Source organism: Pongo abelii, chromosome 10 (assembly GCF_028885655.2).
Source record: "Pongo abelii isolate AG06213 chromosome 10, NHGRI_mPonAbe1-v2.0_pri, whole genome shotgun sequence".
NCBI classification, from domain to species: domain Eukaryota; kingdom Metazoa; phylum Chordata; class Mammalia; order Primates; family Hominidae; genus Pongo; species Pongo abelii.
Window position 1 is genome coordinate 106,961,279 of NC_071995.2, and position 15,496 is coordinate 106,976,774.

The 15,496-nt window shown below is 46.5% G+C and overlaps 1 protein-coding gene across 3 annotated transcripts in view; it reads left to right on the top strand.

The window, feature by feature from the left end:
• WSCD2 (WSC domain containing 2) overlaps positions 1-5,818 on the top strand; it is a 123,447-nt gene extending 117,629 nt beyond the window's left edge. For all 3 annotated transcript variants that reach the window (XM_054527603.2, XM_054527601.2, XM_024256816.3), the window contains one exon: positions 3,313-5,818. In XM_054527603.2, the coding sequence (XP_054383578.1) occupies positions 3,313-3,665 (353 nt within the window). In that variant the 3' untranslated portion in view covers positions 3,666-5,818. The remainder of the gene's footprint in view (positions 1-3,312) is intronic.
• The last annotated feature ends 9,678 nt before the right edge of the window (positions 5,819-15,496 follow it).

The following is a 15,496-nucleotide window of genomic DNA, read 5'->3' on the forward strand; positions in this document are numbered from 1 at the left end:
TCCTGAACCCTGGCAGTCTGACTGCAGAATCATCTATAAACAGATCCCAGGTCTCAGACAACAGCCTGAAGGTAAAGTGAGCAGTAGGCAGCCTAGAAGTCATGCTTCCCTGGTCCTGGAGTGAAAAGAGGGCAGGAGCTGATCAGACCAGGTGCTCTATTTTTTCTTTTTAAAAATTTATTTATTTTTATATATTTAGGATGTACAAGTGCAGGTTTCTTAATACATATAAGTAAATATATAAAATCAATATTTTATATATGCATGCACACGCATGTATATGTACCACATTTTCTTTATCCAATCCTCCACTGAGGTTGATTCCATATCTTTGCTATTATGAATAGTGCTGCACTAAACATGTGTGCAGGTGTGTTTTTATGTAATGTTTTCTTTCTCTTTGGGTAGATACCCAGTAGTGGGATTGCTGAATTGAATGGTACTTCTATTTTTAGTTCTTGAGAAATCTCCACACTGTTTTCCATTGGGCTCACTCTGGGATAGGTGTGGGTTGGAACTCTGCCTTCAATGCCCATTGTGTGGACTTGGGCAAGTTGCTTCCTGCTTCTGAGACTCCTTTTCCCTGTGTCTAAAATGGAGCCAGTATTAAGAATTCCTACTCTCTAGGCTACTTGAGAGCACGGAATGAGATCATGCATGCAGAGTGCCCCACGTAGCTCCCAACACCCAAGAAATGCTCAGGCAACGTACATTCCCTTCCTGCCCCTCAGACAGAAGCGTCTGGTGTCCCACAGAAGTTTGCAATCAACAAGGACACTCTGTCATCTCCATCCCACCTGCATCTAAGACTAGGATACCTGGAGCTACCTGAGAGACTCCTTCCTTTTTCTTGAGCCATCCTGCAGCCCTCTTTCAGCAACCACTTGAGATGGTGAGAGGTGGCCAAGCCTAGAAGTTTGGATCTGTGTTGTTGCTGGGTGCTGGGTGACGAGCACCGTCTCTAGCACCTGGGCATCTCCCCTGAGACTAGCAGCTATTCTGAATCACCAGTGATGCTGTGAGGTGATGCATGAGTGGGGAAATTCTGAAAAAGGAAAACAGAGCATACAACATGCTAGATTTTTCCTAATTACTCAGATACATCTGGTCTTAACCCATTATAACAGTACGGGCCCAATTAGACAGACACATTATAAATAATCTATTTTAAGGATTAAAAAATATCCTTGTCAGCAGCATAAATATCTCCCAAGCAGCCGTGATGTTCCAGGGGACTTGGTGGGGAAGGAGTCTTGCCACAGATTCTGATGTGTTCTGCAAAGAAAGGGAGGCCTTCGCCACACTGCAATTTGGCAGTTGCGAATTTCAATTTAGTTCAACAACCGTTCACTGAGCACCTGCTGAGTACAGGCAGTGGGAGGAAGTGGCGATGAGGCTGCTGGTGCCTGGGAAAGATCCATCCTGGAACCAGGCAGCCCTGATCTGGACGGTGCTTCCTGGCTGTGTGGCCATGAACAAGTCACTTTACCTCTCTGAGCCTCAGTTTCCTCCCTGGTGAGGAGCAGACAGTAGTCCTTTTCCTTTCAGGGTAGTCAGCAGGATTAAATAAGATAATGGGTATCCATCGCCCAGCAAGGGACTAGGACTTAATTTTTAAGAACCAGCTGGGCTCCCCAGTGCAGCCTGGGGGACTCACCACCCTCGTTCAATAAACAGAGTTCTTCTGTTACCTGCTCTGGCAGGCGCCGGGTAGTGTTTGTCCTTGTGAGAAGCAGCAGGTCTCAGTTCATGGTTTTGGAGCTCCTGCCCTCTGATTCTCCAGCTGGGGCTCAGAATTGAGGCTGTGATTCCTCTTCTCTGTTCCCAACACCCTCCAGGTCCCCCTTCTGCACTTTACCCAGCTCCTCCTTCTGTGGGAGTTTCAGCAGCTCCAGGAACTGACTGCCTCTCCCCATGGAATTCCCAGGTTCTCTGTAATCTGTCTTTCAAGTCAGACAGTCCCAAATGCACCCTCCAAGTTTGCATGACAATCCATCCTGTCATTTCACCATGACACTTCCATGAAAAATAAAGAAAGGTAGGACAGAAATGTGTGAAGATGATGATAAAAATAGTCTCACTTAAACCCTGCCCTCAGATAGCTTACTGTCTGCTGGGGAGACAGACTACAGAAGTGGGGGGTTTCTGCACAGCATAATGAGTGCTGTTGGGGGGCTGCAGGGGATGGAGAGAGGAACTGTGAAACCCAGAGGAGGCACCCGCCTGAGCCCAGGGAGTCTGAGAAGATGACCTGAAAACAGAATAATATCGGTAATAACAACAGCCAACATTTATTGAGCACCTGCTGAACTCAACGCGCCATGCTAGAAACTTTATTATATGTTTTTTCTACTTTGTACAAGAGCTCCATTATTATCCTGTGAGGAGATACCACTACTACACAGAAAAACTTAGTACTTAAAAGCCCAGACTTTGAAGCCAGACTGCTTAGGTTCAAATCCTGGCTCTGCCAGTTATTAGCTATATGACCTTGAGCAAATTACTTAACCTCTCTGTGCCTCAGTTTTCTCTTCTGTTAAATGGAGATAATGATGATACCTCATAAGGATGTTGTGAAAATTAAGTGGAATTAAAAGCTATATTAATATATTTATTAATATATAAGTATGTAATCTAAAATACACAATATATATTAACATAAATAATATATAACATAATAATATGTTGTATATTATATTACAGTAACACATACTTATACATAGGGTTTGCCTGGCATATAGTAATCACCAAACAAGTAACATTGTTATCCCCAAAGAGAAGGTGATGGTCAAGAATATTCCAGGGAGAAACAGCATTGAGGTGAGGAGTATCGGGGTGTGTTTAGAGCTCTAAAAGGAGTGAATTGAGCTAAGTTGTTATTCTTTTTGTTTTTTAGAGGCAGGGTCTTGCTCTGTCACCCAGGCTGAAGTGCAGTGGCATCATCATAGCTCACTGCACCCTCGACCTCCTGGGCTCAAACAAGCCTCCCACCTCAGCCTCCTGAGTAACAAGGACTGCAGGCATACACCTCCAAGCCCAGCTATTTTATTTTATTTTTTGTAGAGACAGGGTCTTGCTATGTTGCCCAGGCTGGTCTTTAACTCCTGGCTTCAAGCTGTCCTCCAGCCTTGGCCTCCCAAAGTGCTGGCATTATAGGTGTAAGCCACCTCACCTGGCCTGTATTATTACACTTAATAGTTAATTGTGTCACTGTGTTGTGCTGTGAATAATGGTAACCACTGCCAGCACCATCTGACTGGGTCTTTCAAACTCCTCCTCCCTCTGACTGTGTCCTCTCTCCTCTCTCTGCAGAGTGGCCAGAGTTCGTGAGGAACTATGCCCCATGGTGGGCCACTCACACACTGGACTGGCTCAAGTTTGGCAAGAAGGTGCTGGTGGTGCACTTTGAGGACCTGAAGCAGGACCTCTTCGTCCAGCTGGGCCGGATGGTCAGCCTGCTGGGTGTGGCTGTCAGGGAGGACCGGCTGCTCTGTGTGGAGAGCCAGAAGGATGGCAACTTCAAGCGCTCGGGGCTCCGGAAGCTCGAGTATGACCCCTACACCGCAGACATGCAGAAGACCATCTCTGCCTACATCAAGATGGTGGACGCGGCCCTCAAAGGGCGGAACCTCACGGGTGTCCCCGATGACTACTACCCAAGATGATGCGTCCACACAGGGGGAGGGTAGACTGGGAGTCCTGACCACGCAGGCCCTGGGGACTCAAGACCCCTGGTGACCCCAACTCATCTGTCCTCTCTTTGGTCTGGGGACAATCCCCTTGGCTGCTCTTTGCCTTCAATGAGTTTCCTGCATGACAGAGGAGGCTCAAGGGAAGAGATTGTCCAGGCGCTTCCACTCTGCTCACATATTCCCCCCTTGGCAATGTGGGGCATCTCGTTTGGGGGGTTCTAGTTACATGGACTCTTTTCTGTCTCCTGGGTCCCTGCCCCCACCACTCTGGGTTCCGCTGTGGGAGGGAGGGCTCATCCACATCATGGAGACTTGCTGGATGCCCCGTGGCAATTGTCAAGGCTCTTGATGCAAGAGCCCAGGGGGCTATTGTAAAAACTTGGCCCCAGATGCTTGTCCCTTCTGGGCTGAGCTTTCGCAGCCCCCTTCTCATCTCCACCCAAGAAGTGCTAGCACCAATGTTTAACTCAGGCCACCTTCTGTTCTAAAGAAAGATTGCTGGGAAGTTTCTCCGTGGCCTTAGGTTTCTGACATCCTGGGTAGTGTGGGGAGGCAATGGTGCTCACGGTAGGTTAATTGGAGACAAGATGTGGGGCCATTGGTGTTATGAGCCCCCCAGGCCACACTGCTTCTCAGAAATGAGCTGCTTGCCTTTCCACCTCCAGGGCATGAACCCTGCCCCTTTCTATCCATGCTGTGTCCAGGAGGTGACCTTGAGATCCTGATACCACCTTCAAGGATGGTCACATGCCATGTGCAGAATTTGGCTTAAGGGAGAGCCCCAGTGACATATCTCTCCATGGTGGGCTCCACTTGGTCTTACACTGCCCTTCTGACCCCTACAAATGGGTCCTTTGCTATCCAGGTGAGACAGCAAGAGTGTTCTTAATCAGATGGAACCACACCCAAAATGGACCCCCACTACCTTCCCAGACCATCTATCTCCCCTTGATCATAGTCCAATAGGGCCAGCTTCCCTTGGGGGCCCTTTAAGGAATGGGGTGAATGAAATTGTGTCATTTCTATACAAACACTGCTCTCTTGATGCTGAAATGCCAAACCAAAGGATTTCTGAGGACCTGAATCACAGAGCATCAATCTTACAAAGTGTTGGTCCAGAGTCCCATCTCTTCCCCAACCCTGGACACCAGTGGCTTCCCACCCAGTCCAAACCTGCACCATCCATCATTGTGTAGATGAAAAAGCCATAGGTCACAGCCTCTTTGCTATTCTGTTGGAGCAGCCTCCCTAGGCCGTCCCTCTGAAGGCTTGGGGGGCAGGTAAATGCTCATTCCCAAGTAGCAAAGAGACCACGGAGAAGGTGCGTGTAAAGAGATATATTTTTGTAAGAGGAATATGATTAATACATTCCGCCCCTTGGAACCTGGCCATGCAAAGGAAGGGAACAGGGATTAGACCTGTGGCACCCTTCCCCAATTCCCTCATCTGTAGGATTTGGGCTTCCCCATGCCCACCCAGGGGGCTCTGAATGTATTTTGTACCATGTTTCTTTCCCCCAGGAGAATTTCTAGTCTTCTTTCATGAAGCAGTGGAGGGGTTGGCCTCCCTTCTACTGGGAGGTTGACTCTCTCCGGGAGACTCTTGGTCCAAGACCTGGGTCAGTTCTTTGCTGGTGGTCCCCTCTGACCACAAGCTTCTGTCTGAAGATTCCTCAGGTCAACACCATCATTAAATGCGAGTTTTGTTGATGATTCTACCATGTGGTAGAGTGTTGTGTAAGACAGGTTCACAAATGGGATGTTTTCCGTGTGCGTGTGTGTGTGTATGAGAGAGAGAGAGAGAGACAGAGACAGAGAGACAGAGAGAGAGAGAGAGACAAGAAACAGAGATAGACAGAAAATGTTCGGGGTGGCGGGCAGGTTGGTGTATAACTGCTTTTGTGCCTGTGTGACCCTGGCATAGCTGCTCAGGAAGAATTACGTGCCTCTGTGTGTAAAATTGCCTTTGTGTTCTCCTGCCTCTCTCTATGTTTTGAAACTGTATCCCACAAGTTGCCGTTATGACCATCTTATTTGTAATGAGTCTGTGCAGGTCCTTGTGTATGAGATTGCACCCGTGTAAAGCAGGAAATGGTCAGTGTGCATGAAATCCATGTGTGAGAAGCTGCCTGTCTATTTTGGAGGGGGGCACATCTTCTGCATATACCTTTTGTCCTTGGCTGCTGTGACAGGGAGGGGATGTGGGGAGAAGTGGTGGGTGAGATGAGGTCACTAGAGTGTGGTGGAAGTGTTCCTGCCTGAGTATGTGCACAGGTATGGAAGAGGTTATCTATGAGAGGCATCCCTTCTGTGTATGTTTGTAAGAGAGAGAGTGTGTATATGTAAGCAAGAGAGAGAGAGAGACAGAGAGAGAGAGAGGGAGAGAAAGAGCAACAGAGACACAGAGACAGACCCTGAGTGTCATGCTTTGCGCAGCCATATGCAGCAGGGAAGTCAGTGAGAGTCCAGGAGGACAGAGAAGTCCGCTCTGTTCCCTGGTGGGTGGGGATGAGTGTTTCTAAACCTCCACATACCGCTGAAGGAAGACCCTGTGTTCTTCCTCCTCGTGCATCAGAGGGGCTTCTGTGAGGAGGTGCTGATGTCCGGGGGCTGTTTCCCAGCCAGAGACAGAGGCAAAGTGTTATATACTGCCACATGGACATCAAGTGGGGTAGGAGCTGGGCCAGGCAGAGGAAAGAGAGAGGGGCTTCTCCTCCCCCAGGCATGGAGAGCTCAGGAGGACTGAGAGTGCTGGGGTGACTGTGGTGGGGAGGGGAGAGGAAGATCTCAGAAAGGGTGTGAGTTTGTTCCAGAATCCAGAAGAACAGGGCCTTTCTCTAGGGGTTCATCTTGGCTCACAAAAGTCATTCTGTGGTGACCGATTGAGCTCTGATCTGGGGCCCAGACTACAGTCTGTCCCCAGTATTAAACCAAGTCTGACCTGGTCACAGACTGAGCCCAATCCTAGAGCCTTGAACCTGAGTCAAAGTTAAGCCCTGATCCTGATCACAGACTGAGACCTAATCCTGTGCACATACTGATCCACAGCCCCTCATTCCAGCCCCACATTGACTGAGTCACATTGGACTGAGTCCCAAACTACTTCTACTGAGCCTTGACCCTGGTCATTGACTACACTCCAACCTGGGTCACGGACTGAGCCCTGACCTGCCCCAGAACTAATGCTGATAGTATCTCCTGACTGAGCCCTAATCTCTGTCATGGACTGAGCTCTGATTCTGGTCACAGGGGGAGCCCCAGTCCTGGCCCTGCATAGGTCATGATCTTGGTCACTCCAAGCTCTGAACCTGGTCCTGCCCCTGATCTCAGATCAAGCCTTGACTCAGGTCACAGGCTGAGCCCTGAACCAATGTGCCAGTTTTCTTTCACTTTTCTAAATATTATCCATGTGACCAAATCCTCCCAACTGGAAGTGCAGGAAGCCATGCAGCTTCTAGCCCCAAGCTCTCATGGGTCCTTCTTAGAACTCTCAGATTATGTGCCTTATGCAACTCCCTGCTTTCCACCTGCCCCCAACCACAGATCACTGTCGGGTGGGAGGGGGTGGCGCGAAAGCCCTTTAGGCCAAAGGTGGGGCTGGACAGTTTACCAGCCTCTTCTTCAGCTAATTTCTGCCCTTCCTATCACACTTCATCAGACATCTGGAATAAAATCTTTGTATTTCAGACCCAGAAAGAACCAAGGTAGCATTCATTCATTCATTCATTCATTCAGCACACATTTACTGAGCATCTACCATGTGCCAGGCACTGCTCTCAATTCTAGGAACTAAAAAAGTAATAGGACAGACATAAATCTATGCTCCAGCAATGTACGTTTTACCAGTACTGAGCAGATATCTCAAAGAGATCAGAAAGCTTTCAGGGAGAAGATGGTGAGTCAAAGAAGGAAAAGGACTCGAGTGGCTCCTGACCAACCCCATGAAGTTGTTAGAACAGAGATCATTAACTCCATTTTATAGGGGGACATCGTTGCTAAGAGGCAGGCAGTGGCTGGCCTAAGCCACACAGAAACTAATAATGTTACCCACACAACCGGTGGGTTCAATTGTTTGGCGGGTGACCACAACCGAGGATTTAACAGGGGGATTTTATTATTTGTCACAAGTAAGTAGGACACTAGAGATGGTTCCCAAAGCAGTGCCTCCCTGACCAACAGTGAACACAGGGCTCATATTGAGCTGGTGAGCTGAGCCATTGTATGCAGAGGTGGGGTCAAAGCCGCAAATGTGCAGTCAAGGATCATCCTTCCACATATGTCGCATGCATAGAAAATGGCCAATAAGTTCCTCCCTGGGATTGGGCAGGGTGTGGGGTTAGTATGGTAATGAGGAGAGTTCGCCAAAGTTCATCTCCAACTGAGGCATCTGTGGCCAACTGGGTTTTGATTTTCCAGGGCTGAGCTTCTTCCTGGATTTTTTTCGAAACAGCAAGAACTCAAGGTGCAACAGTCACAAGTGGATACTTGTTCACAGTGCATTCCCCCAAAGCCAGAAAGCCTAGGTTGCTATAGCAGAGCTGGGGCCACTGCTGTCTCCTCCAAGAGCCTAAAAGTCCTTTCCACATATAGAGAGTGACAAGGCCCTTGCACCCAAAGAAGAAGGAAAGCTTTGGATCCAAGCATTCCCCAATGTAGGATCCATGCCCGGCCTGGAAGCCAGGGCACCTGGACTCTCCTCCTGCTGCTGCCTGGGGCTCACTGTGGCTCCAGGACTCAGAAGAAAGACCAGGGCTCAGGATCTGCTGATTTGGGGGATTTCTTCTGGATTCTCCTATAACCCCAGAAGAGGCTGCACACACATCCCAGTGGAAAATGTGGGAGTGGGCAGAGGGGGAGGCAAAAAGGATGCTGGGATCAGATCCTCAGGGACCCAGCCTCCTCCAGAGGCCCAGCCCCCTTCCTTCCCCTTTCTCTCCTTCATTGTTTTCTCGCCTCATCCCTCCCCCTTTTCTCTCTGTTTTTCTTTACCCAGCCTCCTGTTCTCAATTCCCCAATTTGTGGTCTCTGATTTCCTCCAGCTGCTCATTAAATCTCTTTTCTTTCCTGTCTTTCTGCCCCTCCTTCTCTTCTCTCTTCTCCTCTTCCTTTCCCCCCGTCTCTCCCTCCCTTTCTCTCTTCCTTGATTTTTGTTTCTGCCTGTGCAAAATCTCTCCATCTCTACCTCTTGATCTCTGAGCTTTCTGCCTCTCTCTACCCCTCTCCTCCCCCACCCCTGTTGTCCTCTCCCATCTCCTCATCCTCTTCCTGAAGAGTGGGGGCGACTCAGCAGGATCCAGACATAGTGAGACAAATGCTACCCAGGCTGGTAACCAAGGAAGTGGTTTCCTTAGCAACAGAATCTGCAGGCACGCGTTCCACTGCCCCAGCCCTTAGCTATTACAGTAAGAGAGAAAGAGAGAGAGAGAGGATGGGGCAGGGGGGACAAGTCTTAAAACAGTAAAGAAACTGCTATACGCTCCTCATGAGAGGGGACAGTGCTCAGAGACCAGATCAGTGCCTGGCACTTTGGGGGCACTCAAAAATATGAGAAGTGTGGGGCTTTGGGGTCAGAGAGAGGCACAGAGTATGGAGAGAGCTGGGGAAGAATCTGCAGGACACGGTGACACACTGAATGTGGGGATGGGGAGATGACAAGACAAAGAGGACCCCAAGGTTCTGGCCTGAGCAGCTCCAGGGAGGGAGCAGAGGAGCCAGGGAAAAAGGGAGAAAAGACATTGAGTTGGCATGGCTCCCTGTCCCCGAGAGTTCACCACCTAAGTTGGGGGTGCAGCGAGGGAAGGTGTAGAGATGACAGAAATATCTCATTCAATTCTCTCTTATAGATAGGAAACGAGGAACATGGGAGAGGGAGCATGTATAGTTTTAAATTACTGAACTTTGAGAAGTTAAATGATTTGCTCAAGAGACACAAAAGTTGGTGGCAGCACTTGGATTTGAACCTGGGGATGATCCAAGGCCTGTCCAGAGGGTGGAGGGGACAGAAGAGGGCAGAATATGCAGAGAGAGAGAGAGAGAAAGAGAGAGAGGCAGAGAAAGGACAGAGAGAGAGAAAGGACAGGGAGAGAGAAGCAGAGAAAGAGAGATTTGCATCATTGATCTTGCATTTCTTCCCACTGGGAAAACAAAAATATGTTCACTTTTAGAGAAATGAGAGGAGACAAAGGCGCCCCACTGTATGATAGCTTTGGTGGTTATAAATAACTGTCCCCAAAGAAAACACCTGTCAAGACACATTCACTTCCAGAGAGACGAATTGTATCCCCAGTCCATGTTGGTATTTAAATGACTCAGAGTGGATGTCAGGGGGCGGAGGGCAGAAAGTTGATCAATGTAACACGGAAACCTAGCTCGGCTTTCCCAAAAAGCAATAAAATGGGTAGGTGCAGAGAGCTGTAAATCTGGATGATAATAATATCCGTCCTCACAAAAGCAACATGTTTATTTATCATGTTTGCAGGTTTACTATCGCCCCTCAAATTTACAGTCAGCAATCTGCCGGTGAGCACAGGGAGGAACACGAGAATGAGAACAAACTGGCAGAGCACTGAGGAGGAAGAAATGATAAAATATTTATCCCCTCACCCCACCCGCTCTGCCCTGGCTGCCTTAAATCCAATTTCAAACAAAGGTGGTGATTTATCCAAGCAGGGCTGGGCAGCTCTATTTCAGGCCTCTGACAGCTAATTGAAATGAGCAGTCATTATGGAATGCAATGTGTTGCAGCAAAATGATTTTTGTGTATTCTGGAGTCATTTGCTGAACAATTATGGAGAAATGAACAGTCAGCCAGGGGTGAGACAGAGAGTATAGCACTTGATGGCAACAAGACTTTTGTGTGTCCTTTCAAAGTGGGAGACAAGAGGGAGGAAGGGAAATTCTTTTCTGAGACATAAGTTAGGTACCTAAACTGTTACCATAATTAGCTGGGCTTCCAGAACTTGGAATGCCTAGTTATTATCCTAGACCTCCTGAATCAAATTTTCTAAAATATGGGGACAGGAAGTCCTTTTGTGTTTCCCAAATCTTCCCAAGTATAGGGAACACTGCAGTAAGAGACGGTGCACCAGGAGGGTGGGTTACAATGATCCTGTAGACTTGCTGTGAGGCAAAGTTGTGTTTACAATGGACCTCTTGATAACTACTGGCCCCAATGTAGGCACTGCTATGACAGCAGAGCACAAAGCATTGTTGATATTATCCGTGCGTCCATGGCTCTTCATGCATTTTGATCTATGTATTCCTATAGTAAGCATAGTACCTGGCACATAGTAAGTGCTATGGAGATGTCTATTGATTTTCTGAATAAGTGAATCAAGGAATATTAAAGGATATTGAAACAAAAGCCACAAGCCACTTGCCAGACCAGGCCTGACCTAGTCCTTTAGCTGCCCTGAATATTACCTCTAGTAATACAGAATTGTTTTTTATTGTCCCAACCCCATCTTGGACCCCCAAAGCCAATGGTGTGGTGCAGTCCACCAGCCCAGCTCTCAACAGCCAACATATCTCTTCCCAAATTCACATTCAGTGGCATCCCATGGGTAGTTTAAAATTGGCCATGGTAGGAATATGCACCATGGAAATTGGCAAATGCTGCAAATCAGGTTTTTCTTTTCATTTCTTCCTTCCTTCCTTCCTTCTTTCTCTTCTCTTCTCTCTTCACCTTCTCCTCCTTCTGCTTCTCCTTCTCCTTCTTCTTCTTTTTTGGAGAAACAGTTAAGTATTTACCAGCACACCACTGCCCAAAGCACACAGGCACGTACCATGCTATTTCTTTTGTTTTCCATTTCTTCATTTATACTGTCTCCTCCACTTGAAAGCCTTTATCTCTTTATCTGGCTGATGTCTTAGCCTCCTTATAACTTCTGTCAGCCTCCTCCTCTTCCAGGCAGCTTCCCCTGACTACAGAGACCAGATTTGATTCCTCCTCTAACCTCCCTAATCACAGCTCTGGACATAGCCATTTAGTTTAATAATCTAGTGTGTGTGTGTGTGTGTGTGTGTGTGTGTGTGTGTCTTACAAAGATATGAGCTTCATTATGATGAAACAAAATCTTCATTTCTGGATTCCCATTGTGCCTCCTGGCACAGACTATATGATGGGCAAATGTTCAGCTGATGAAAGAATGAATACATCAATTATATTTAACACCATCTACCAATCTGTTGGCCTCATAAATCTTTGAGTCAGTGGGTAGAAGGATCTGGCCTGCCCAGAGATTGGCCGAGGACAAAGGGAAACAAGAAACTACAGTGATGATAGTAGCTAATATTTATTGAATAACAATTCTTTGCTGAGCACTATGATGGGAGCTTCACATATGTAACATCATTGAAGCATCCCTGGGGGGCAGGGACTCTTATTGCCCCTATTTTTCAGTCGGGGAAACCAAGGCTCAAAAAGGTGAAGTTATTTTCCCAAGGTCACACAGCTTGGAAATAATGGACTTTGAGCCCAGGGAGTCTAGTTTCAGAGTCCATATATTTAACCACTATACTGCATCCTAGGGGGGGCACGTGTGTCCAGAGTCAAGAAGACAGGGTGGGTCTTGCAAGGCAGCAGTGAGGGTTGTCGGTGGTAGCATCTAACAAGAAGGAGACTGCTGCAGCACAAGAGATGAGGGAAGAAAACAGAGCCAGCAAAGTGCTAGCCTTTCTGGGGCTGAGTACCCATGGGGTGAGGTGAGATGAAGATCAGGCCACCACAAGGGAAGCAGGCTGGGAGCTGGTGGTACAGACGCCTTTGGGTTCTTAGCTGCACAGTTGGTTTATAGGTTCCCATGGCAACTGCCAAGCAATAATCTCTTATTCCAAAGCTCAGTGGTTCCCTAGAAATTCTTTCCTCCTCGCTTCCACCACCACAGCCCCAAGCCCATGGAGGCAAGGTGGCAGTTTCTTCTCCAGGGATGACTACACTGGAGAAGAAACTGTAGCCCAAGACACTTTTGTTACAACAATGGAGGAGGGAAATTTGAGTGGAGGCAGAAAAAATGAGAAAAGGGACATAAAACCTCAAAAGTCATATCATCCAACTGGGAAGGGGCTGGGAGAGGAAGAGGAATTCTCAGACCCCCTTAAAAATCTAATGAAAACCATGAGTTGTTTCTCCAGAAAAAATGAGTGCAAGCACATATACACATGCATGCAAAGTTTTATGTATAGTTTTAAGGAACATTTGGACCCCTTGGGACCGAAATTAGGAAATTAAAAATCAATGAATCCAGTGGTTTCCAAATTAGGGCAGTGGAACCCTATCTTTAATCAAAACCAGTGCAAAATCCTAATCTCTAATAGTGCTTCTCAAGCAGAAATGATTTTGCACCCCAGGGGATATTCAGCAATGTCTGGAGAAATTTTTGGTTTTCATAACTAGGGGAAGGGGGAGTTGCTAATGTCATCTAATGGGTAGAGGGCAATGATGCTGCTCAATGTACTCCAATGCACAGAACAACCCACCACAACGAGGTGTGATCTGACACAAAATGTCAACAGTGTCGACTTTGACAAGCCCTGGTGTAATATAATAAACAAAAGTGAGGAGTGGGGGATGGAACACCTCCAGTGTCAGACAAACCTGATTTACATTTAGACTCAGCTGTGTGACCTAGGACCAACTGTCAAATGTCAGAGAGCCTTAGTTCTGTCATCTCTAAAATGGAGGTCATCATGGAGTTTAACTTATGGGAGTGTTGTGTTAGTCACCGTGCTATATACACAGGGAAAAAAAAAAGGCAACAGTATTATTATCTTTATTATCATCACAATTATTGTTAGTGTTGGCATGGAAGATTTTACAAATTAGGAAATCAGCTTGTAATAACTCAGAGAAGTGTCTGCCATTGGCTAACTTGAGGGATCAAGGACATGATTAAGCCATGAAGTGCTTTGTCCTCTGAAAACCTGGCACAACAGTGTGGTCATGAGGCTTTTTGTCTCTGTGTAGTTTATAAACTAGCCCTAAAGAGTATGAACTTCTCTCAGTAATGCCAAGTGGGGAAACCTATCATAGGAACTACCTTGAAGAAGCCAGAAAAACCCATGTGGACATGTCCAGTGTGGTGGATTCGTGCAAAACCTCACCTTATAATTATACAGATATGTTTCCCACTTTCACCTATTCAAACCTCAATATTCATCCATGGAAAAAATCTTGATTCAAGAAATCTAAGTATGTTGGCTGTCTTTGCTTGGGTCCTTTGAAAGCAGAGCCTGAGGCAAGGATTTGTGTATAGGTTGTTTAATCGAGAGATGGCCCTAGGGAGCAGAAGAAGTGAGACAAGAAAGAGAAAGACCAATGTGTACTGCATTATCAAGTCATGACTTTGGGTCGTGAGGGTGCGATTCCACTAGGACCTCCTAAGAAGTATATAGAGTGCCTCCCAGGATCAACTGCCAGAAGGAGTTGGGAGTATCTGTTCATCAACTCTCCACTTTTACTAGTTGAGGGTTGTCCCTGGGGCTAATAACTCCCCTTGCATAGGCCCAAGCAAGATACAACCGAAGTTCATGACACTAGAGAAGCCAAGGGCCAAAAGTAAGGTGTGTGGCATTTGCTTGAGGTGAGAAACAAAAGAGGGAGTGAATGGGAAGCCTCACAAAATTGTCTATGCCAGCCACAACTGAAATTGGAAGTGGACTGACAGGTGCAATTTAGAGCACCAGATGAAATATTACAGCACATGGTATTATGGACACAAACTTTCTGAGGTTCTTGCTGGGTTTGAGTCTCACCTCCACCAAATATGAAACTCCCTGAGTCTCAATTTTCTCTTCTGTAAAGTAGAAGTAATGGCACCTATCCCACAGAGCTGTTGGGAGAATGGAATAAGCTTGTGTTTATGAAGCACCTGAAATACAGTAGGTGCTCTGTAAATAAGAGCTACCACCCTTATGCCTGAGGATCAGGCCTGGTCTCAAAGCAGTTTTTATTGGGTATGGAATCTACTCCAGTTTCATTAACCTATTTGACGTGATTTATGTCAGACACAGAGTAAATTCCCAGAAAATGAAATTTGGTGACTCTGGGGAACTCTGAGGCCAAAGGTCAAAGGAAGGACATATTGGCAAGAGATAAAGGGAGAAATAAATCACCAGTAGGCTCTTTGGAGATTAGTGCTGTAATCATTATCTTCCACTAGAAGACCTCATCAGAGTCATCCCCAAGTCCTTATTAGTAGCTAATATCCAGCGTAGGTTTCAACTGACATTGTCTCGATAGAACAGAAAAAACTTTTTCTTACTTTCCAAGTAAAGAAACTACCAGACTAATCAGTAGAGGGTCTCAAATTCACATGGCAAGAGGAGACAGATGTGTACCACAAGTGAGTTAAGTGTGAAGTAATTTCACATACTGAACACAAAAGAATACTTCTCATTTCCACAAAGAAATATATTCTACCCCTGTAATTTTCATGAAACATGGGGTTCTCATAGCCTTTGTTCAATTCTCACTTTTGATAGAGACATATAGAGAAATGTACTTCTCTACTACAAGAAAAATATGCCAGCACGGTACTAAATGGCAGCTAACTCTTTATCAAAGAACCAATAGGGAGTGGTGGGAACTGGATATCATCTGTCTCAGTGACATCACAGAAAAACATAGAGTAGGGAATTAAAAGAATTAGTCTCTCCACTAAAACAACCATAAGCTGGTGAAGACTGAAAGAATAAAGTTTTTGGAACTTGGGAATTTAATCCAAAACTTACAACCAAGGGAATGCTTAATGAAGAAAAGAGAAGCTGAATTTCAGCATTTAAGGAAATCTTTGTTGGGTCACTCTC